This window comes from Haliaeetus leucocephalus, unplaced genomic scaffold, assembly GCF_000737465.1.
Source record: "Haliaeetus leucocephalus isolate CR32 unplaced genomic scaffold, Haliaeetus_leucocephalus-4.0 Scaffold151, whole genome shotgun sequence".
NCBI lineage: Eukaryota > Metazoa > Chordata > Aves > Accipitriformes > Accipitridae > Haliaeetus > Haliaeetus leucocephalus.
This window is the reverse complement of record NW_010972587.1, coordinates 2,754,477-2,778,057: the sequence shown is the minus strand read 5'-3', so window position 1 is coordinate 2,778,057 and position 23,581 is coordinate 2,754,477. Positions and strand designations below refer to the sequence as shown.

At 42.3% G+C, this 23,581-nt stretch overlaps 1 protein-coding gene across 1 annotated transcript in view; it reads left to right on the top strand.

Annotated features, from left to right (window-relative positions):
* Positions 1-23,581, top strand: part of PTPRB (protein tyrosine phosphatase, receptor type, B) — a 61,444-nt gene that overhangs the window by 35,195 nt on the left and 2,668 nt on the right. The window contains exons 12-32 of the mRNA XM_010561777.1: positions 738-1,001; positions 1,967-2,230; positions 2,959-3,222; positions 4,117-4,386; positions 5,023-5,286; positions 6,096-6,359; positions 6,754-7,035; positions 8,227-8,505; positions 10,452-10,601; positions 11,870-12,113; positions 13,255-13,361; positions 13,881-13,980; positions 15,671-15,754; positions 15,871-15,888; positions 15,994-16,075; positions 16,528-16,618; positions 17,834-17,910; positions 18,733-18,867; positions 19,970-20,092; positions 20,306-20,469; positions 21,720-21,855. Coding sequence (XP_010560079.1) covers positions 738-1,001; positions 1,967-2,230; positions 2,959-3,222; positions 4,117-4,386; positions 5,023-5,286; positions 6,096-6,359; positions 6,754-7,035; positions 8,227-8,505; positions 10,452-10,601; positions 11,870-12,113; positions 13,255-13,361; positions 13,881-13,980; positions 15,671-15,754; positions 15,871-15,888; positions 15,994-16,075; positions 16,528-16,618; positions 17,834-17,910; positions 18,733-18,867; positions 19,970-20,092; positions 20,306-20,469; positions 21,720-21,855 — 3,662 coding nt within the window. The remainder of the gene's footprint in view (positions 1-737; positions 1,002-1,966; positions 2,231-2,958; positions 3,223-4,116; positions 4,387-5,022; positions 5,287-6,095; positions 6,360-6,753; positions 7,036-8,226; positions 8,506-10,451; positions 10,602-11,869; positions 12,114-13,254; positions 13,362-13,880; positions 13,981-15,670; positions 15,755-15,870; positions 15,889-15,993; positions 16,076-16,527; positions 16,619-17,833; positions 17,911-18,732; positions 18,868-19,969; positions 20,093-20,305; positions 20,470-21,719; positions 21,856-23,581) is intronic.

Here is a 23,581-nt window from a genome sequence, read left to right as displayed (position 1 = left end):
CAAATGCATTTTCCTGCCTTTAATCCCTCTACTTGGCTCTTCAAGTATATCCTGCAGAGCATCTCCCCCAAAAGTTACTCAAATACTGAAGGAACAGGATAGGATGGGCTAACTACTAAAACATTAGTAAGGTGTCACATAAATGAGTAACACCCATGTCTATTGCTTTTGGTCATGTAACACTAGTGTCTATGGTTTTGGTCATGCAATGTTCAAGGAGATTATAACAAGAACAGAAATTTCAGAGAAAGGTGGCAGTGCTGATGGAAAACTTTTTTAAACTTCCACAAAGACTGAAAAGACTGAGAGTTTACATTTGGTAACCAGTAGAATAAAAGAAAGATAGTAAGGGGTGTTAAAATGGCAAAGAGTACCAAGTTAGTGCAATTTTATTCTTGTCATGATGTAAGTGAAAATCCAAGGGACGGCCATTTAAATTAGGAGAAGCAAATTCAGGATTAGTGTGAACCTGTGGAACTCACTGCTACAAGCAAAACTGACCAAGTTCCAAAAGACCAAAAATTGGAAAGGCAAACCATTGTCATGTGATGTAAAGCAGCCTGGAAACTGCAGTTACTATTTTAGAGGGAAGGGTATTGCTTAAATCCACATTGTGGTCTTTTTGCAACTTCCTCAGAAAAGTCTGGTAATTACCACAAATATAGTCCACTACAGCAGCTCCTGTTACTTCAGGAAGTTACTGCTTTCTGAACCTTCAATTGTGTTTTTTCTTTCAGTCCCTTCAGGTGTTCAGGGACTTACTGTCAGCAATTCAGCCAGAAGTGACTATTTGAAGGTGTCCTGGTTACATGCCTCTGGATATTTTGATAATTATGAAGTGATCATCAAGAACAACAATGATTTTATTCAAACAAAAACTGTCCCAAAGGATGAAAATGAATGCGTGTTCACTAATCTGGTCCCAGGGAGGCAGTACAGTGTCACGGTCAGCACAAGGAGTGGGAAATATGAAACTAGTGAAAGGGTCTATGGCAGAACAAGTAAGTAAACACCCTGGAAACATCCTGAGACACTCCAGGATTTTTTTCTATTTACCATAGCTGGGGTCAAAAATCTTGTATGATTTTAACATAGAATGTTGAGTGTGAGTCTTTGAATGTGTGTCATACCAGGTTTGGAAAGCAGTATTTAGTTTATGACCAATGTTTAAGTTACAGACATACAGAAGGTGAAAGAGGAGACCTGTATAGTGAACTTGGAAAGCAAATCTTGAAACATGGAAAACTGAAAAACAGTTGTACAGATTTTCACGGAAGCTTAGTATTTAAGCTTCAACTATGCCAGAATGTACAAGACATTTTTTTCTGGTCATGGAAATATATAAGGAAGAAGATAGGCTAGACCTTACTCTACTCAAATTACCCCAAGAACTGGAGTTGGAGAGCATGGGGCAAGAATGGTAAGGTGGTTAGTTGTGAGTCAGCAGGGATGTGGATGCAATCTGCCTGTCTTCACCTAGCACTACATGTAAGCTAATGAGTCATGCTAAGAAACCGAGTTTATTAACTCAGATGTAGCACTGGGCAAAAATAACTGACCTGCATCTGGCAGGAGTTGGAAACTGCGCAGTGTGGTGCTGCATCACATAGGCAGATTGCCTCTGGTCTCCACTAGCTCAGGCGTCTTTGCACCACATTTGTTGTACATGCAGGTTGTACTCAGTTTTTGTTGTCTACGCAAACTCCCTGCAGGCTCTGTTATTATTCGTTTATTATTTTTATGCTGATAGATTGTGGACTCCCTGTCCTGAAATGGGACCTTCCAGTGTTAGATATGGTGCAAACCACAAACAACAACCCTTGTCAATAAGTGCAATCTCCTGCTTTTCCTAGGGAGCTGAATGAAAAATCTTAGCTCAGGAGCATGACTTCAGAGCTGCTATCTTTTTGCTGTGATCTGGTAATAAGTACTGAGAAGTTTCCTATCTTTCTTCTCACCTTTTCAGTGCCAGAGTCAGTGAAAGAGCTGACTCTTAGTAACAGGAGTACAGAAGACCTGCAGGTCACTTGGTCAAAGGCTGAGGGAGATGTTGATAAATACGAGATTCAGCTCCTTTTTAATGATATGAAGATCTTCCCACCCATTTTCCTTGGGAACACCATTGAGGAGTATTGGTTCACAGCTCTGACTCCAGGACGCCTATACAAAATTCTTGTCTTGACCATCAGTGGAGATGCACAACGTGCTACGTTCATAGAAGGCCTGACAAGTAAGAAATAATGTGCTATTTAAAATGTCTTGAAGCTTCTCTAGAAGAACGAATAAGGCACAGAAAATCAAGGGTGAACCCTGATCTTATTTGAGCTCCTGTAACACTGGCACAAAGACAGCAGATCTCATTGAAAATCACACTTGTACTTCAGCCAGTTTGATCTGTGCTTAATAACAAAAGGCCATAGCTACCAATATTTGATTGTTAGCAGATAATCTGATTTGTTGCATAGAAATGGTACTGAGATGTCAGTGTTTGGGTTTCTGTTATTCCCATGCATGCCAGTTGTTTGCTTAGTATCTCTAGCTAAATCACTTAAGCTATTTTACACCTCTGTTTACCCACCCTAAATCGATGGGTGAGATTATAACTGCAAAACGGCTAACTAACTAAGTGTACATGAAGAGCTTTGATTTTCTGAGATGTTTCTAAAGCATCATTTGGAGAAGAGGGAGGTTATCCACATAGAAACTTTCTTCTGTTTAACTTACAATTTCTTTACTTTTGTTCCTGTAAACACACACAATTGCTTTTCTAAAATGGCACAATCCTACACAAATGTCTTCTGCTTTACTTGTGCTTACCCATGAGTGAATTACTTGTACCTGTAAGTGCTCTCTGTCCTTTGAATCATTTGCTGTGGCCATAAAAAAGTAGGCATTAAAAAGTCTGAATCAAACAGGAAATTTGTGAGCAGGTACCTTTGTGTTCCCTTTTTTTTCCAGTTCCAAGTGTGGTCAGAAACATTCATGTGTCACCTAACGGCATGACAAACAGCCTGAAAGTGAGCTGGACTCCTGGAGGTGGAGATGTTGATTCCTACACAGTGACTATATTTCAGCAAAACCATCAGCTTGATTCCCAGAGTGTCTCCAAACACGTCTCTGAGCACATGTTTCACAAGTTGGAAGCTGGGGAGCAGTACCGAGTGGTGGTGCAATCTAACAGTGGCACCTTGCACAACAGCTTAGCAGCTTTTGGGAGAACAAGTACGTTTCTCTTGAGACAAGGAGCAAGTTGCATTATGTCTTCCCAGAAGCTGACCCTTATTTAATTACGTTTATGAATGTACCGTTGGGTATGGGGACACCGAGACTCCTGAGAAGCTTTTATCTCAAAGGAGCGTGAGTCCTCATTCTTGCAAACACTTAGGCATGAGTCTGTTAATACCAGTGAGATGTGTCACATGAGTAGCTTTACCTGGGTGAATGTGTGTGGAATTCAAGTCCCCAGACCAAAGTGTGCCTTCACAGGATGAATGCAGTTCCATTCCTCCCCAGTTCTATGCCTGTACCCATCCGACGTATACATCTGCAGGGCTCCATGTAGTCGAATACTGCGTTCTCGCAGAGCCCACTGCATGGTCAAGGCTTGTTAGATAATGTATTGCCCCAATATACTGCATGTTGGAACACACAAAACAGTGGAACACCTTGGTTTTAAACCATCTTCTCTGTTTAGCACCTGCATGTGTTTGCTGTGGCCCTGACTTTCGTGCAACAGCTGGTGGCTAATGTTTTCTATTCTGTGCCACTATTTTGCACCAATTTACCACTTCTTTATTTTTCAGTTCTTTTTCACATGCCGTTCTTAACTGTTTTGGTCAGTTCATCTGACTCTCCTCCCTCTTTTCACTATAATTATATGTATCTTTTGCTTCTCCATGCCCAGTTCAGATTTCCATGATGCTCTGTAGCTTCATCTGATTGTACTTATGTCTAGGAATTATTTGCTTGGGTAAACACATGCACAGACATTCCTTTTCCCGCAAGTGAACATGCAAATGTGTAAAGATATTTTCTATTAATTACTCTATTCACAGTTGTGTATTGAATGGTCCATATTTCACCTGGTAATGTCCTGCCTTTAATTGTTGCTTCCAGTTCCAGCCTCTGTCCAGGAATTATTAGCCCATCATGCTTACAGCAGTCATTCCTTGTTAGTAACCTGGCAGAAAGCTCCTGGTGTAGCTGAAAGGTATGACATTCTGCTCTTGAATGAGCAAGGAATCCTCCTGAGCAACAAATCAGAGCCAGCTACTGCCAAACAGCACAAATTTGAAGATTTATTAGCCGGCAAGAAGTATAAAATACAAGTTTTGACAGTCAGTGGCGGGCTCTTCAGTAAACGAGCAGAAACTGTTGGCCGAACAGGTAATTAGAACATCTCGGTTTATTTATAGTTCCCTCAGTCAGATATCATTAAATACATGAATCATCTGTATATCTTGATTCTGGAAAGATTCTCATATGAACAGTCTCCAGATATTTATGCATCATTTTTCCTGCTATGTGCTTGGTATGTGAATCTGGAATTTGTTGTCATAATAATGTGGCTGTGGTTCATAATAAGGATATTAAACCAAAGTGCTGAATGCTTCCCTCAGTCTGTCTGTTATGGAACTACCTGAATGCTTTATTGTCATCAAGTTTTTAATTCACAGTCTCAAGGCTCTTAGCACAGGATTTGACATGAATACACACACCTCAACTTAGAGCCAAGTCCTGCAGTCTTTACTCAATTAAAGCTCCTTGTAGAAACTAATGGACACTTCTGTGTGAGCACAGGGTGGAGAACCAGGCCTGCTGGGAAATACAAACATTGTATCGGAGAGACTCAGTGGCACCTCATAAAGGCTTTTCCGTTGCTCCTGAAAGTTGCTGTTGACATTACTTAGCTACTTGTGGTTTAATTGAAATGTATTCCAGCGATGAGTTGTTACTTTGTTAAAGGTTCAGCTTAGTGGCTGGACACTTTGATATTTACTCTTGCATTCATCCTTCTTTCAGTTCCAGCAGCTGTCACGGATCTGAAGGTCACAGAGAACACCACTGACCGACTGTCCTTCAGCTGGACCACGTCACAAGGGGAGCTTGATTCATATGACATCTTCCTATACAACCCAGACAAGTCCCTTCATGACAGGATTTCAGGAGAGCAGCACCTCCAGCAGTGTTCGTTCCAGAACCTGCGGCAAGGCAGGATGTATCGAATGGTGATTGTTACCCACAGCGGAGACCTCACTAATGAGTCATCTGTCTTCGGAAGAACAGGCAAGAACATCTAAAAAAACCACCTGTCTCCAGTGTGGTGCTCATGGGCGACACCAGTGAGCTGGTCTGAGTCTAATGCTCATGCTAGATTAGAGCAACTATTAGGAATATCAAAATTGGCTCTTATACATGAAAAGCATTAGACAAATAAGAAGGTAAATTCTGAATGATGTGGTTATAAGAGGAAGAATGAAGCAAAGACCTTTACAATAGTTCTCAGGTACTCAGGTCAAGAGAAGGACATCCCAAGGTATGCTGCTTATGCCTTAAAAGACAACAGCTGTCTCTCATCCTAAAAGCAGTATTGATCTATGAGTGGAAAAGACAAAAAGGCAAAGCAAGTAGAGTTAATGGGGTGGACAATCTACCAGTGAAATAAAACTTGTTTCCCATGGGGAGCTCTGGCTGCAGCTCTATGTTTGTTCATCCACATGTGGGAAGCAACTCTAGCAGCCCTGACACTCTGTGAAACCTTTCTTATCCTCTGAGGCACCATATAGTAACCCCTCTGTAAGACTGCCTCTGGACAGTGGTGTACTTTCTTCAGCTACCTTAGAACTGGATGTTTCCAAACACTGGGAAAAAGCTGCTTAACATTTGCAAAACTATCTATTATAAACATTTCAGCCTCTTTTGGGGACAGTGGCAGTTCAAAATAAGAAAGGAAACCATTGACATATGCTTCCTGGCTTTTTGTCCAGCTGTGGTAACTGTCATTACAGGATAAGTGTAAGGTCTGCTTGACCTTGCTGCTTCTCCTCACCTTAAGGATTTTCTACATAAAGTAATATTCATCCCCTTTTTTTCAGTACCAGCCCCAGTTGTTGGTCTCAAGGCATCCAACCGAAACATGACAGACAGTCTGTGGTTCACCTGGGGTCCAGCAGCAGGAGATGTTGACTTCTATGAGCTGAATCTTTACAACCCAAATGGGACACAGAAAGAAACATGGCACAGGAGAGACCTGAAAGAGTGGCATTTCCAGGGGCTCATTCCTGGCAGAAAGTACACGCTAGTTGTGGTGACTCACAGTGGTGACCTGACCAACACAGCAAACGCTGAAGGAAGAACAGGTAAAAGACACAAAAGCTTTGGGATTTTTGTTTATTCCCATCTGTCAAAATTCATATTAGTTCACAACTATGCAACAGACTTATTCTGAGGGAGGGTTTATTATAAGAGTCACTGAAGGTGTATAGATAAATGATATCCTTAAGGGTATAAAGCCAATGGGAGTGTGATCTTGTTCAGCACTGTTTTTCTTTCAAAGGCTCAGTAATATGTAATGTCTGTGAAAGTCACCACCATCAGCACAGACACAGTAACTGGCTGTGTACACGGGATAATATAAACCACTTTGTGATGCATGAAAAAAAGAATGGATGTTTCATCTTATTTGTCTCGTGTAAAAATTTGTTAAGAATCTCTTTTTTTTTTTTTCCTTTTTTTCCCCCCCTTTCTGTCTAGCACCCAGCCCTCCTAACACTGTATCGTTTACTGATGTTGCAAACACTTCTTTATCAATCACCTGGCTGGGTCCTCCAGACTGGACAGACTATGACGATTTTGAGTTGCAGTGGCTTCCAAAGGATCCCCTCACAGTATTCAATCCCTACAGCAGCAGCAAATCTAAAGTACGCATCATCTATGGCCTGCGACCAGGAAGACTGTATGAGTTCAGTGTCAGAACTGTCAGTGGCGACAGCTGGAAGACATACAGTCAGTCACAGTCTGCAAGTGTGAGAACGAGTAAGTAACGATTTCCACTACACCCTAACACTCAGCTGGAGAAGATGCAAAACTGTTAAATCTTACTAACTCCTTTTGCAGTCAGTAATTTCCATTAATAAATTCATGAATGACGGCGATGAATTTGGCTAGATTCTAAGCCCTTGCTGTGTGCAAGGTCAACTGTTTAAAGATTGAAAATGGACATACATTTACAATCTTCACATCCAGAGTGGGGCTGTTTGGTTGCAGAGCCTAAATCAATCAGTTTCAGGGGTGAAATAAGGCTGAATATCCAAACTTCTCTGACAGTAGGATATTGAAATAATCAAAATGTTTTTTGAACGATCAAACAGGAAGGATGAATGAAACCTCCTTGCTGTACTAGATTTGAAACTGGAATCAGAGTGTTTCACCACTCTGCGTTTCTGTCATTGTCTGTGGATCCACATCATCTCTAGCTGTCTCTAGCAATCTCAGTAGCAGGCTGATTTGAAAAAGTGAACTGGAGTTGTAAAAATAACTGAGCCTTGGCAAACCCTCATGTCACTTGGGGTGGGATTCAGCTCCAAACTGACATCTGTGTTTAGTAAGATGAATAGCTGTTTAGACTTCATTCAGCATATTAATTAAAATGAGAGCATAGCTACCTCTTTCACCTGTATTTAATCACTTTAATGTAGATGTCTGCCATGTGAGTGTGAAATCCCATCTTTGTTACATGGTATAAATGGTGCTCCAATATTACTTGGATAAAGCATACTTCGTTGGTATGTTTTAGTAATAAGGACACACCACATGCTACCCAGGAGACCAGATCAGTCATGAGATGACACTATCAGTATTGACTGATACTGTTGACCACATATAACCTCCAAATAAGTTGTAACAGAGTTCTAGAAATCCATTGCTTTGCAGTGTTGCTGTTCTTGTTAAGACTTCAGCAAGTAGCTTTGTTTGCTTTTTTTTCACAACTAATCAATTAAGCTTCACAAACCTGATGAGGCTGATGTCACTAGATCCAATTTCAGATGGCTAAAATGAGTTAGACAGCCTTGCCTAATAATCAGGCAGCGCACATTTGCAGGAGAGGTGGGAATTCTGGCTCTGATCAAACAGTTGATGCAAAATCTAGGGGACGTAGGGTGAGCAGAGTGTGTATGATGCTTTTCCCTTTTCCCACTGAGCTTCAACTTCTTAACATTCCTCTAGAACCAGACAAGATACAAAGTCTTCATTGTCGGCCCCAGACCTCTACCGCCATTGCGTGTTCCTGGACTCCTCCTGATTCTGACTTTGATGGGTATAGCGTTGAATGCAAAAAAATGGACACTCGTGAAGTGGAATTTTCTAAAAGGATAGAAAAAGACAAATCTCTGCTTAATATCATGACTCTGGTTCCCCACAAGCGATACCTCGTGTCCATCAAGGTGCATTCTGCAGACATGACGAGTGAAGTAGTTGAAGACAGCACCATCACAATGATCGACCGTAAGTGGAATTCAGAGTTTCTGTGAAGGGAGGTAGTGAGCAGCAATAAGCAGTTGCTTGTGTTGGATAGACAGCAAAAGTAGTTCTGAACTCCACAATTGCCAATATGTGGCACTCATAATCTGGTGGCCAAAAGAGAGTGAACCTGTCCTTTGGTCCCTGTTGTGACAGACAATGCAGGATTTTAACTATATTGCCTCTCGTTATATTGCCAGACCTGCTTGTTTGGCTCGTGTATGAAATATGCAGCCTGAGAAACATGAAAAATTATCCTGTCACTCTGATGTTCAGCATCAAAGATGTCCTTGTCATCACACACCTTTAATTGTCTTCATGGTTGCTGCTTGGCCTCCTGTGCCTGGCTGTTTCCCTTCGCAGATAGTAGCCATCCTCAGCATCCATCAGTAAGGACATTGGATTGTGGCACTGGGTCCTCTTTGGGCTCTCTATACATTCTTCTGAGGTGCTACCTGACCAAATCACCTGTAGGAGTTATACCTGAGGGAGGATCACAGATTTCCATAGCATGTGCTTTGAAACAGCTTCTTCAATTTCTCCACCCATAGGCTGCAGAGTGGAGGGTAGCAGTAGCATCTGCTCGTGCCTCTGCACTGCCAGGCATCACCACAGTCAACAGCCTGCCATTGCTGGCCCTAGACCTGCTCCAATTTTTGCAGTACCTCTGGATTCAGTGGCACAGCACAACGCAGAGGCCTGAACCACTCCAGGGCTAAACTTCTCAAAAATGACAGAATGGCCAGGATGCCTATATTCAGTGATGCTTCTATAGCTGCTTATTAAAAGCCACATTTGTGTGAAATGCTAGATCATAAAAATGATGTTTGGTTTGGGAGCTAGTGAGCTAAGCTACAGAGTTCAGTCACCAACCCACCTTCTCCCTTCCCCCATCAACTGCCTTTTAATTGCAACCGTGTCATCTCCTTCCTCTACCACAAAGGGTGCTACAAATTCAGATGCAAGAACTAGCTACTCATGTCACAAGAAGTGAGACTGAGTCCTATTTGAAGGTTAGCTGTTTCATGTTTGTTCTTACTAGTTTTGAACACTGCTGCTCTCCCAGACTCTGGTTAACACCAGAGGCCCTATCTCGAACACAAAAAATTGCAGCTCGGCATTGTGGATCTAAGAAGTTTAGCTAAACAACATATAAATGTGTGAATTATTGTTTCTTTTTGTAATCTAAAACCTTTTGAAGTTTAGCTGCCTGCTTACATATTTGATAGGTTTCCTATACGTGCAATATAGTTGCAATAATACAGATTTTTACAAGATTCAGCAATGTAGATCCTTAAAATCTCCACTTTTGCTGCACTGGTCCTCTGAAGGTTTTTCCCTACATACTTCGCTTTCCTGTTTACTTCTGCTGTGTCACAGTTCAAGGTATAGCTTTCTATCATACGAAGAACATTTCCTATGGAAATTGTGCAGTCAGTCTGGAAAACGGTACTCTGCATTTGAATGCTGTGTCTGGCTGATGCAGGACTGTTTTTCTGGAAAAGGAAGCAGAAATTTAGATGCTTAAAATAGGTAACTTCCTGTAGTGAGTGTGCTCAGTGGCCTCCAAATACCTGGCTTAAACCTGTGTCATTTTTAGCAGCTACAATTTCTGATTTCATGGATTTAGCAAGACTTTAATGCAGTTCCGTGTGGGCTTCTGCAGGAATTCCTACTGAGGAGCTGCCACTGTTATTATGGTTAATTCACTGCTGGCTTGTTTCATCCTTTGGCAGTTTCCCTGTGGGAGATGAAGACACTTTCTTCATTGCAAAAAAGAATAGAATCAGAGACATAGGTCCAGTCAGCCAAGCTTTATTACGAATTGCATTTCCCTTACTAGGTCTAGCTCACAGCAAATACATAGTTAATGCTTTCTCTCCTTTTTTCTTTTTTTTTGTTGTTGTTGTTGTTGTTGTTTAATTATGCAGGTCCTCCTCAGCCACCTCCAGACATACGAGTGAACAAAAAAGAGGTGCTGATTACCAAATCCTCCATCAACTTTACTTTTAACTGCAGCTGGTTTAGTGATACTAATGGAGCTGTGAAGTACTTTACTGTGGTTGTGAGAGAGGCTGATGGTAAGTGTCATGATTTAATACCATTCTCTCTATAGCCTATAGGAGTTACCTGGGGAGGTACACAGGTGTCACTAACACAGCAAAGGAGCTTCTCCTCACCTAGTGGCTGAGTTTCATAGAGGTTTTGGATCTACACCTGCTCCCTAGCCTGGGGACTTAGGAACTCAGTCTTCTCCTCAGAGAGTCAGTAGCAACTGCAGAGCTCAGCCAGAAGCAGTAGTTAGCTTCTGTACTCTAGGTTACGCTCTCATGTATGTTCAGGAAATTTCCACCATAGGAGACTTAGGTTGAATGCCATTGGCAGTGAACACAGAAGAAACTGCCTTGCTGTGCACAGATCTCAAAAGGTAGTTGAAATGTTAGGTGGGAACACTAAGGCAACTGTTTTGGAGAACCTCAGTAAGCCATGCTGAGAAGACAAAGGTAGCATCTCCCAGGTGGTGTTCACTTAGTGAAGAAAATGACTTTGTGTGCAGCACTGTAAAACAGAACAGAAATTGCCCTTGTAGCATGCATGTAAACCTCCCTTTCTGCAGTTGACCTATATGTGACAAAACAAATGGATATCTCAACAATTAATACTTTGTTTTTAGAAGTGGCTTCATTTACTGGCATGCCAGGACATATTTTGTGACCCTTGAGAAAGTTTCTTAATGTCTCTGTCCATCAGCCCTTAGGAAAAAAAGCAGAGATAATATTTCCACTGGCTACTCTGTCATGTTTGTGCAGACTATAAAGCTCTTTGAGAAAGGTACTACTCATTGCCATGGCTTTGCCTACCTGATTCTTTTACACATTACTGTGAGTTTCCATTCAGGGGACTCCTGTCATTTCTTATTGCAGCTTTTCTCTCTATACAGTAGACTTGTCAGTGTGTGGATTTTTTTTACATGCTTTTTGAAGTAGCTGGTGGTAGGATCCAGGAATCTGGATCACAGACATTCCACCAACAGCACAGGAAAAAATGTCATAGCATTGGATTTGACCTGTGCATGCCTACAATTGCAGCATTGTATCTGGAAAAGTTTTGCTGAGGTCTTGTGAGGAAATCTGTCTGAAGTTTCCCAGAAGAATCATAGCAAGGTTGGTACTAGAAACAAGGTACCCTAACCACTGTAGCTTTGTATTCACAACGTAGCCTGTGCAGCCTCCAAGAAGTGCTAGAAAGTTGGATAAGAATATGTCTGTCAACAGCTAGAGCCTATAAACTGCATCACATTAATGGCTGTGATACATAAACCTTCTTTCTCTCTCTGCACGTGATGTAGGTAGTGAAGGACCAAAGCCTGATGAGCAGCACCCATTACCTTCCTACCTGGAGTACAAACACAATGACTCCATACGCATCTACCAGACAAATTATTTTGCCAGTAGATGTGCTGAAAACCCTGACAGTGACTATAAAAGCTTTGACATTAAGCTTGGAGGAGAAATGGAAAATCTGGGAGGAAGGTGTGATCCAGATCAGCAAAAATTCTGCGATGGACCCCTAAAGCCTCGGACTGCTTATAGGTTAGATTTATGTTGGTAGTTGTGCTCTGTCACATTATTAGGCATGGTGCTGTCTGGATGCTTGGTAGACTTGAGCTTCTGTAGATTAATAACTGTGTTGTATGATGTTCTTTGTGTTTCACTGTGAATTTATAAAAGTTTTATCCATGCCCCCACCCCATAGATATGAACCAGTCCTTCACTAGCATGGGAATGATATGATTAATTATGCACAAAACTCTGTGCAGTGAATAGGTTTATTTATTTCCCTCAACTTGATGGGCAGCTCTCCTATAGCTGCTAAATCTTTCTTTGCAAAGACTTAAGATGGTCAGCTAAGTCAGAAGACTACTCAACAGGAGAAGGCAAGGATGCTTCACTCACTCTGTTTGGCACCACTACCCCACACCAGTCATTTTGAACAAGCTAGAAAAACCTGGAGGTTATCCTAACCTGTGGCACCATGCCCAGGCTCCAGAGCTAGGCCCATGTTAGCTGTAGGGTGTAGAAGAGGGCGACTGCCAAGACCAGGCTCAGCAGTTATGCAGGCTGTGAGACCAAATGTGAGCTCCAGTGCAGCTCAGTCACGCCCTTCCCGCAGGCAAACACTCTCCCAAGAGGTCTGCAAGCTGCTTACTGGACCATATGGATAGAAGGCACCTGCCAGGCAGTGCACATCATGCCTCTCAGTGTCTCATCATCATCAAGATAGTGCTACCCTACCACAGTCTGCTCTCATTAGGGCACGTTTCCCAAAAATTCAGACTGGGAAATGCCCAGGTTATCAGGAGAACTAAGACTGTAACATTTCTCCATTAGCACAGCCCTGCCCAGCCACGTGAAGGGAAAACATCCCCACCAAGAAGCATTTCCGAGTCCTCTCTCCACTGCAGCTTCTGCTAGTCCTGCCTTCAGGCATGGTCGGGCTGTGTGTGCCAGCAGCCAGAGCCCCGTTACCTCTGCCAGGGAACCTGAGAGCTCTCCACCTGCACTAGCTGGGCTCCCCCCGCTATAGTATTTAACTCAGGTGCCCACATTAAGAACTGTCTGTGCTCAGTGGAAAGGTTTTAGTTCTCTCTAAGGGGCAAATGAGTTCTTACTTTTCTGCTGTTGGTTCTGAACATCTGATGAGCTCTAACTATAAAGGTACTGGTTTTTTTAGGATCAGCATACGGGCTTTTACCCAGCTCTTCAGTGAAGACCCAAAGGAACTCCCTAAACCACTCTTCACAGACACCTTCTTCTCTTTACCGATCACTACAGAGGCAGGTTAGTTTCAGGCTTGTTTTTCAATGACTGTAGCATGTGATTATATATTGTGCCTCAGAACACTCTGGATCCGGAACTATTTGCAAGGAGTGGAACAAAACCAGATTGTTGTGCATGTCCTGAAGGCTGCTCTGAAATGAGGCTGGAGCTGTGGCTCATCCAGCCTTAGTTTGAAAACTCAGAGGATTGTTTGATGCAGCTGCTGACAGTAAAGGAAAGGGTGAACGCTCAGTGAGGCTATCACCAAGAAAGTTTCAAAGTGCAAGAGAACCAAACTCCCATATAATGGGGCTGTGCTTTCTTTTACTGTGGTTGGAAGTCAAAGATTTTGTGTAATGTTTGGAATAAATAAGGACAGAAAATCAACGGCAGGTTTTAGCTAAGTGTTTAAATGCCTTGCATTTCCTTATATTTAACCATTTTCTTTAGCTGATAATAATATATCACCTGAAATTTATTGATTCTTTGATTCTTCATACCTTTTCCTCAAGATATATAAATACACTGTTTTGTTTCTAGAGCCTCTGTTTGGAATTATTGAAGGTGTGAGTGCTGGCTTGTTTCTGATTGTGATGTTAGTGGCTGTTACTGCTTTATTTGTCTGCAGACAAAAAGTTAGGTAAGTTGAGTCCCTTTATCAGTCTCCGTTATTGAAGTTAGGTCAAATTATATTCATTTAAGTAATACAATATTTAAAGCGTGGAGGAATGCACTGAACTATTTGACAGATAAAATCTATGTCCCCCAACATCTGTACACACTAAGTATAGAACTAATGACTTACATATTAAGAGATCTATATATTCTTGATTCAGATACCTACTGATGTTAGTCAGGATTATCTCATAGAGGATCCTTGTAGCTTTTAGTTTTCAGTAGGAGTCTGAATATTTCTGAACCACTGGTTTATCATTCGAACTGAATGTCTTTTGTCAAAAATGAAATGTTTCAAATTCATTTCATCTACATTGTAGATTGGAAGCTCTTGAAACTGTTCATTTAGACTTTATTATTTCAGTTTAAAAATCTTAAGGTGTGGCATTACCTCAAGTGTCCAAAAGATTAGTTCAAACTTTACTTATTTTTTTGTCAATTATAGTTGTATATTTCACATTATAGATGAATCTTAAATAATGAATTTTAAATGTATTTTTAAAAAGTGAAATACTCTATCTCAACTTTGAAAAATTTAAACCATTTTGCGTGACTGAAAGAGATACGACATTATTGATGTGAAATTCCTTGTGGTTTCTGAAATAAAAAAAAGATCAACATTTCCATTATGTGGGAGTCTCTGGAAATCTGAAATTCAGTTCTTTTACTGATACAAGATTAGGTCTATTTTGTTTTGAATTTGCTTTTCAGATGCCAGGATTTCACATTGAAAAAACATGTTTTCTGACTAGTCGTAGCTTTTAGCTGGAGTGGATTTACCCTTTAGCAATGCTATTCTTAAGCTCTATGAACAAATTCAGTGTATTCCTCTATATGCCATCCAAAAAAAAGAGGCATAAATCATTAGCAATAGTAAATAAAGTCTGCTTTTGCATGTATAGACTTGTGCACTCCTAAGCATCTCAGTACACAGAGCATGAACAGAGTGCAAATTGATGTGTTTTCCACCTTGCACATCTCATTGCATTTAGATAACCTTCAGATAGAGTGTGGTTTCTTCCTGTGAGTTAAATAGCCAGCAGGACTGCAATTATACCAGTATGGTTTTCCCTCAACATACATAAAGAGAAAGCATTCTCTAAGGGAAGGGTGTTGAAGGAGGAGATGGCAGTGAAAGGATACTAACCGTATGGAGTCAGTACCACTTCTGCGGCTTTCCCAAAGCCTACTGTGGTACTGCCACTTAATCCTGCCATGAACCTGGGCATCTCCTAGAGACCTGGTCTGCAGAGTGGATGTGCTGGAAACTGTAGACCTTTTACAGCTCTGAAAATCTACCTACATATTCCTCTCTGCATGTAGAGAATCAACCAGTTTAGGGCCCGTCTTAGCATAGGACACCCTCCATAATGATAGACTGGGCTGTGAGTGTTTCAGAGCAAGAAAAAAGTTGTATTGCCTGTGCACATGCATACACTCCACATCACTATTATCAAACTGAAATACAAGAAAACTCCGTGCCACAGCTAAAAGCAATGTCACAAATCAAATCAGAAACACAAATCAAAACAGACTTAAGATAAATTCCTTTTTTCCAACTTACCAACTTTTTTCCAATGTAAATTATGTTATTGGCAGCTCTTACCAGTATCAGAACATAACGGTAAAACAGAATACCTTCCTTTTTATTCCAGCAATGGCCACGAGAGACCTACAGCAAGGCTGAGCATTCGCAGGGACAGGCCACTGTCAGTCCATCTGAACTTGGGCCAAAGAGGGTAACATCAAAAGTTTTGTTTCTAAGAGCAGTATTTTAACATGGCATCATGGATGAACAGTCCCATCTGGTCACTCACTGATGAAGTGTTTCTTTTTCTTTTGAAATCATTTCTAGGAACCGGAAAACTTCCAGGTAAAAAGAAAAAATTAATACCTAAAAAAACTTCTTGATAACCAACTGGATAAATTATGACTGTGATTCATCCTGTGATTTTCTTCCTCCTGTTGAATATTTTAGTCCGATCAAAGTCAGTCATTTTGAAGCACACTTCACCAAACTTCAAGCAGACTCCAACTACCTCCTGTCCAAGGAGTATGAGGTGGGATCCTAACCTAGGCAAAGGACTTGCTTTATGAAGGGGCGGGCTGGCTGAATCAATGGGTTAGAAAGGCCTGCATTTGTTTGTCTTATTCACACAAGTCCAAATAAGTTTGAGAGTCTCACCTGAACTCCACTTTTCCTAGTGCAGAAACCAGCTCTTATTTGGCATAGCATATTCTGGTTAGCAGCCTCTGCCTGATACCTATCTGGCTGAGGTCAGGAGCATTCATTTGTGTGGCACATCTGTGTGATAAAGCATGGAAAGCACCTGCCAGCCATGTGCTTGCTTTAAACCAGTATGATTAGCTATTTAATTTCAGATTGTTTTTTTAAAAAAAACACCCATTCTCTGTCCGTGGCCTTTGAGAGCTGATAAGTACTGTGTCCTCCTGTGTTGTCACGTCCTTTAATTATTTTCACCTCACATTTTATTCCTACATTTTTTTGCAGGACTTGAAAGATGTGGGTCGAAACCAGACATGTGACATAGCGCTTCTGTCAGAGAACAGAGGGAAGAATCGATACAATAATATATTGCCCTGTGAGTTTTAGGTTTGGTTGTGTAATATTACATCACACCAGCTATTTTTCACTTTTTTCAGCAAGCCTAGTGGAAAAGAGAGTGCAGCCAATCCCTTCCCTCCTCTCTGTCAGAGATGAAATACCTCTGCCAGCTCAGGTTCTGGTGCTTTGAGGCAGATGATGTATGGCCCTGAATAGCTTCACACAGACCAGTAATTTCATTTCACACTAGAGGTGTAATGGCTAGTGTTCAGTCTAGAGAGAAAAAGCTCCAGCTATTAGGGCCGTTCAGTCACTGCTGATAACAAGGATAGTAGAAATAACAGTAGGGTTGTTTACATACAGGGTATCATCCATTCATTGCTTTTTGACAGCCTTGCCAAATCTTTCTTCTTCAGAGGACACAGCAAACCTACTATACAATGTAAAGCTAGTGTGGTTCTCGTTCTGCATGATAAGACACACATGTAAGGTTATCCCTGTTCTCCTGGTGCAAGACCTGTCATTGAGAGTTTACCCCTTTAATCTCCTATCTGGCAGTTTTGGAGGCAACGTGCTGTGCATCTAGGAGGAACACCACATGACTTGCTGTTCCACATGCTGCCCTGCTGCTGGATGGGGTATGTGCTTGGAGCACAGCTTCACAGCTTCTCCTGTGTTCTGCCTGCTGTGCCGGGCTGGGGAGCATGCCCATGATGTTGTGAAGAAACAACACCTGCCTGAGATCCAGCATGGCATTATCTCATGAATCAGTGACCCGGTGGCTTAGGCATTCTGTATCTCTCTACAGAGGGTTCTCTACCCAGGGAATATGGTTAGCCTGCTCACACATTAGCTTGGGAGCTGTGCAGACCACTGAAGCACTACCGCTCTTTCAAGGGCAGTGCTGGGCACTGCTCTCCAGTACAGCACACTGCTGCCAGGATCAAAGAAGGATGCTGTTGTGGCTCTTTTGTTGCCATAACAAATCCTGTGCAACTCAGCAGAGGAAATTTGGGATATTAACTGCTTCCTGCTTGTCCATCCATCCATCTCCTAGTCTTTGGAACGCTCCACAGCACTCATGAATGAAAGAGGCAGTACAAATATAAACAGTTATCCCTTTAAATTAGCCCTCTATATAAAATCCTTGTAATAATGCTGCCAGTCCTTTCACAAATGCATTTCTGTAAATGGGAGAGGGACTGATAATCAAGACCTAGTCATAAGCCTCCTGTAATCAATTTCTTCATAGATGACACATCAAGAGTGAAGCTTTCCAATGTGGACGATGACCCTTGCTCAGACTACATTAATGCAAGCTACATACCAGTAAGTGACTCAAGGATGGTATTTTACAGTCCTCCCTCCAGTGTTAATTTGTCCTTCATCTAAAACTGAATATAAAGCTGGATGCTTAAGGCTCCCCTCCCCCTTCATTTATTCACTTGAGCTAAAAGTCTGAGAACTCATTTTGTGGGTGTGCTGAAAGGCTGTGTCTGACTGCCATTAAGTTAACTGTGAGTGATTTACCCAGCACTTAAGGATTCTTGGATTGCTATAGTTATGTAAGATAGCAGGTCTAATTGGCCAAGGACACATTTTTAAAGGTCACTGGTTTTATACAGTGTCCACAACAACTGTAGCTATCACTCCAGGTGGCATCCTCATTGTGGAGCTGTAGCTCATCCTGACAATGTTGGCACCATGCAGGATGGTGAAACTGGCTGAGATTAAAATAATGCCCTTTGCCAAAGAGTTGTGATTGATAATAGCAGTGGCTTTAGCAATCCAGATTTGAAGCCAGAACTCAGCTAATTTATTAAAAACAGTAAATAAAACAAAACCTCTGAGTAGTTCCAAAATTGCTTGAGACTGTGCTGAACACAATAGAACAATGAAAAGCTTTGACTGCCACAAAAGGAACAGTATTTAGATACACTGCCGCAGTCTCTTCCTTTTCTCTGCTCCAAGCAGCCTTCTGTTTCCAGGTCCAAGCTGGTTCCAGGTCCAACAATTCAGCTCTCAAAACTATTGTCCCAGCAAGGGCATTGTTGCTGCAGAGTCCTGGCTGCAACCCCATGGCTTGTTCAGTTGCTAGAAGATCTTTTTTTCTGCCTTTATGAAAACTAATGGAGTTCTCTTTACTTGCAGGGCAATAATTTCCGCAGGGAATACATAGCGACTCAGGGCCCTTTGCCTGGCACCAAAGATGAGTTCTGGAAGATGGCATGGGAGCAAAATGTTCACAATATTGTCATGGTAACCCAGTGCGTTGAGAAGGGCCGGGTGAGCAGTGACTCTTCATTGTTATTAATGACTGTTTTAACATCTGTTGAAAGTTTAAGCTTATTATTTGCATCACACTAATGCAAAAGGCCCCAGTCAAGGAGATACACAGTAAGAGATAAGAGATATAATCTAAAGACTGGGGACAGATTAAGGCTGTGAAGTGAGGATGCAGTGACCATCCCAAGATCTTGCAACGTGTCAAGGCTATAGTTAGGAACAGAACTCAGTGCTTCTGGTCTCTAATCCAGGACTTTGCTCACTAGTACTAATATAATCCCCTTGAGCATGCAGAAGGACAACCACCAGCAAAAAATGCCTGTTTATCACATCAAGTCTGATCAACTACTACTTTAAATATAAGGTCTAGAGAGCAAATGTTGATCATTAAATAGATGGAATTCTCTCTGATGCATAAGCCCTGATGTAGTAAGCAAGGACACCACTTATGCACTTAACAGTCTTACTGAGTGCAAGTGTAGGTAGGTTATTTAGCTGTCTCAGCAATCCACCCCCCCAGGTATGACCACGTCCTGCACCCTTTGTAAGACAGGGACTAGATCTGTAAAAAGATTACACAAACTTGAAGTAGTGATCATCTAGTGGCACATATGGGGATATTTCATTTCAGTTTACCATTTTTTCTTGAGGAGATGGGGAAAGCAGGTGCAGGACAGGCAGCCACATGTCTCCTGCACCTCACTGGCTGAGTGGGACTGCACTGTCATGTCTCAGCAAGAGGTGGGGAAGCGGGCACTGGAGGCCCAGTTCTCATCCCAGCAAAGCTCTGAGAAGACTTGGTGTAGAAAATGTTGTGGCATCCAGAAGAGGTTATCAGTGAAATGCTTCCCATTCCCCCCATCACAGACATCTGTGATGAGAGCTTCCACTTCCCAGCCCCATCCTAGCCCATTCCCATCGCAGGCCCTGTTTGTTGAGCTGACATGGTGGGGGTTGGCATCTCACTCTGAATGCAGCTGTTGCCTTTCTTCCTTCATCCTCAGGCACAGGAGGTCTGAAGTCTGCTTCTGCCAGTGCTGGATGAAGGCATTGTTTACAGCTGTTACTGACAATAAATCTGTCTTTTTCTGTGTCCCTGTAGGTGAAGTGTGATCACTACTGGCCCCTTGACCAGGATTCCTTGTACTATGGAGACCTGATCGTTGAGATGCTGTCTGAATCCGTGCTCCCAGAATGGACAATACGAGAGTTTAAAATCTGCAGTGTATGTTTGTGTTAATCTTTTTTTATAAAAAAATTAATTGGCTTAAAACCACTTGCAAGGCTAAATTAGGAAGGTTTCTTCTGCTGTAGCACAGTTGCATCATGCCCAGCTCATCTCTGGTGGCAGCTGTGGCATTTGCTCTGAAGGTGCATGTTATGTGTGTCCCCTCCTGTCTTGTCTGTTCTGATGACCCACAATGTTGTATCCCAACAGGAAGAGCAGCTTGACTCAACAAGGCTCATTCGTCACTTCCACTACACTGTCTGGCCAGACCATGGTGTGCCAGAGACCACCCAGTCCCTGATCCAGTTTGTCAGAACTGTAAGGGATTATATCAACAGGACCCCAGACACAGGACCAACTATTGTGCACTGCAGGTATGTGCAGCAGCAAAAGGTCAGCGACACAGAGCCTTTGTGCATACCCTCGGGAAGATCCCAAATGTTCATCCCTGTTAGGCCATGGGCAGCCACAGAACCTGAGACAGCTGATGGGCTTAAGTCTCCAGATACATCAGAGCAGCATTCCCAAGGCATATGCACTTGCTCACAACCTCACCCTGGAGATGACCCAAAAATGACTCTCGGGGAACCACTGTGTCTCTGTGGGATCACTGGAGAGCACTAAAGGTGTCAGCAGCTGCCACTGCTCATAAGCTTTTGCATTCTTAAATTGCCTGTGTGCTGCTGTTGTGGCCCAACATCTGAATCACAAAGGGTTGTTCTGAAAAGGTAAGATATACCCAGGGGTGAATCTGACTATGTATGGATGTTGAGACTAGCTGGAGATCCATCCTTTCCTCCATTCTGCCTGAGACTCCCTCTCCTTACTGCCTTCTCATGCTCTTCTGTTATTGTGCCATCTCTGGCAGCCATAGGGCTGCAGTTTTTCCTCTGCTCTGTGATCCACCCATACACACGTATACAAAAAAGGCAAAACTGGACTGCCTGATCCGTGATCCACTGGCCAGCTGCAGGAGAATATAGGGTTACAGAGTGAGAGAGTGCAGTGTGGTGCTGTATGTATCTTCTGATAAAGCCATATGCTCACTGGTACTACCTGACAGTAGTATCTGTCCCCTCCACCCATTACATGGGCTGAGGCATGTATCTTACATGACCCCACCTGTGTCTGCCTGTACATGATGTGCTGCAACATGTCAGATGTCTACTGTATCACCGACTGGTCAACTTTCCTCTTCCCAGCCTCCTGTCTCCAAACCCCACCTCCCAGCATTTTAGCTACTGGGGACTCTGGGATACTTTGCCTTATTCTGCCTTTCCGCAAGGCACAAGCCAACTGATCTTTTAGAATCAAGCCTACTTGTTCATCAGTGGAGAGAAGAGGTTTAGAAGTTACAGTCAGGTGCAGTCTCTCAGTGTATCTCGATGACTGAGTTAATCCATAGCAGAAAGCAGTGTGGGCAGTAGCAGAGATACCTCTACCATCGCTATCCTTTCCTCCTTCCTAAAGAAATTCCACCATAAAGTATTTGAAGTCCCAGAGATGCCATTTGAACAATGAGCTTCTCACCCTAGAGATCTGAACTTTATAAAACTATCATATGAAGACAGTGAATGCTTTGATCCATCTCCTTTTAAATGTTTTGGATTGTTTTCTTTTCCAGTGCTGGTGTTGGCAGGACTGGCACATTCATTGCACTGGACCGAATTCTGCAGCAGCTGGATTCAAAGGACACTGTCGACATTTATGCAGCAGTACATGATCTAAGGCTTCACCGGGTTCACATGGTTCAGACAGAGGTAAGTTTTAAATAGCCAAATACAGCCTTTAAATACAGCAATACCAGCTGCAGTATATAATAATCAGACTCTCATCTTAAAGGCTCTCAAAGCACTTCACAGTTACTCCACTGTAAAATACTAGTTAGATATATTTTAGCTCTGTGAGAATTTCTAGTTCAGGATTGGCTCTCATACAGTGGGTCCAAACCATAACAAGTGGTAGCTATGCTTCCTATAGATTTCTCCTGTTGGCGCTGGCCCACGATCACCCCAGCAGTGTTATGCAGCTTAACAGCACATTGTTGTGCTAGTGCAGTGTCCAGTAAATGAGCTTTGAGCAGAGTTAGGTCCTTCAGGGGTGGGTTTGGAGACAAGCCTAAATCAGACGGATAGGTTGACATAATAGGGAAAAGGAATGGAGAGCAGAGAAAATTAGATGTACGTAATTTTAAAACTCTAAGCACTGTGACCTTGTGGCTTTGCAGTTCATTTTTTATTGAGCTGCTCTATCATTTTCATTAATGGTATTGGAAAGTTGATCAGCATTCTCCTAACATACTATGCAAAAGCAAGTACATTTATTCTCGAAGTGCAGAAAGAGTATGTGTTTGGGATTTCTTTCTATGCTTTTAAAGCTGCAAGAAAATCACTTTACACTAATAGCAGCTAAGCACTTAGGAGCTGATTTAATAAAGGCGAGTTGTGGAGGCAGTCTTTACACTTTGGCTGTGAACTGTTAATAGAGGAATCGGAACAAGTTTGATGGGTCTGCCTGTAGCTTGATACTAATGGAGCTCTCTTGCAATTTGGAAATGAAAATATCAGTGGCAGCGCTTCCTGATAGATGTAAAATTCATACATGGGTATAAAGAGAGGCTCAACAGGGAATGCAAAAGAGATTTCCTGGAACTATCTTAAACACAGAAGACCTCCTGTTGGAGGGGAGACAGATTTTCAGCCTGGTCTGGGTATTCTCAGAGACAGATCCATCTTACCTTCTACATTCCTATCAACCATAGTCAGCAAAGGCAGACAGGCATCTCAGGAGGGTGGCTCTTTTTCCCTAGTTGGAAAAAAGAGGCAACTACCTCAAGAACCTAAATTTGACACCAGGCTTATAGACAAATGAATTTGTGTGATACAAAGCCCACCTTTGGCATGAGCTTGACATGACATCTAAGTCAAAAGGCAGCCAAACCCAAGCAGAATAATAATGAGGAGGACCCCACCTTCCCACTACCAGCGCTACATGCACTTCTGCCCCAATAGCAGTGGCTCAAGTCTTACCCAGATCCCTGTTGTAACCAGTCCTGCCCCTGGAAGAATTCACAGTCAGCATCCCAGAGACAGGTTGACAGAAATCTTTTGCAGCTCACACGTACTCACCCCGCTTGAGCTGTAGACTGACCATGTAGCTGTGTCAGTGCACAGCCACTGAGCTGCTGTATTCTCAGCAAGTCTTATTAAACTGAACTGTCAGTCGCATCTGTATATGGTTTCTGATTTGGACCTGCCTTTCATCAAGGTAGCTTGGAGTACAAGCAATGCAATTTCTCATCCTCCTGCAAGAAAATGAAGTAAATTTATTCTGGAGTTTTATGATGATTCAAAGTTTGCAATTAGCCGTGAATTATGAAGTAACTCTTACCCATCTTTTAAGAAAAAGTAAAGGAGATGGGGAGAGGGGGAAGAAAAGTCCGCGCCACAAACTCCAATGTGTTTGAAGACCCTAGCTCCTTCTGTT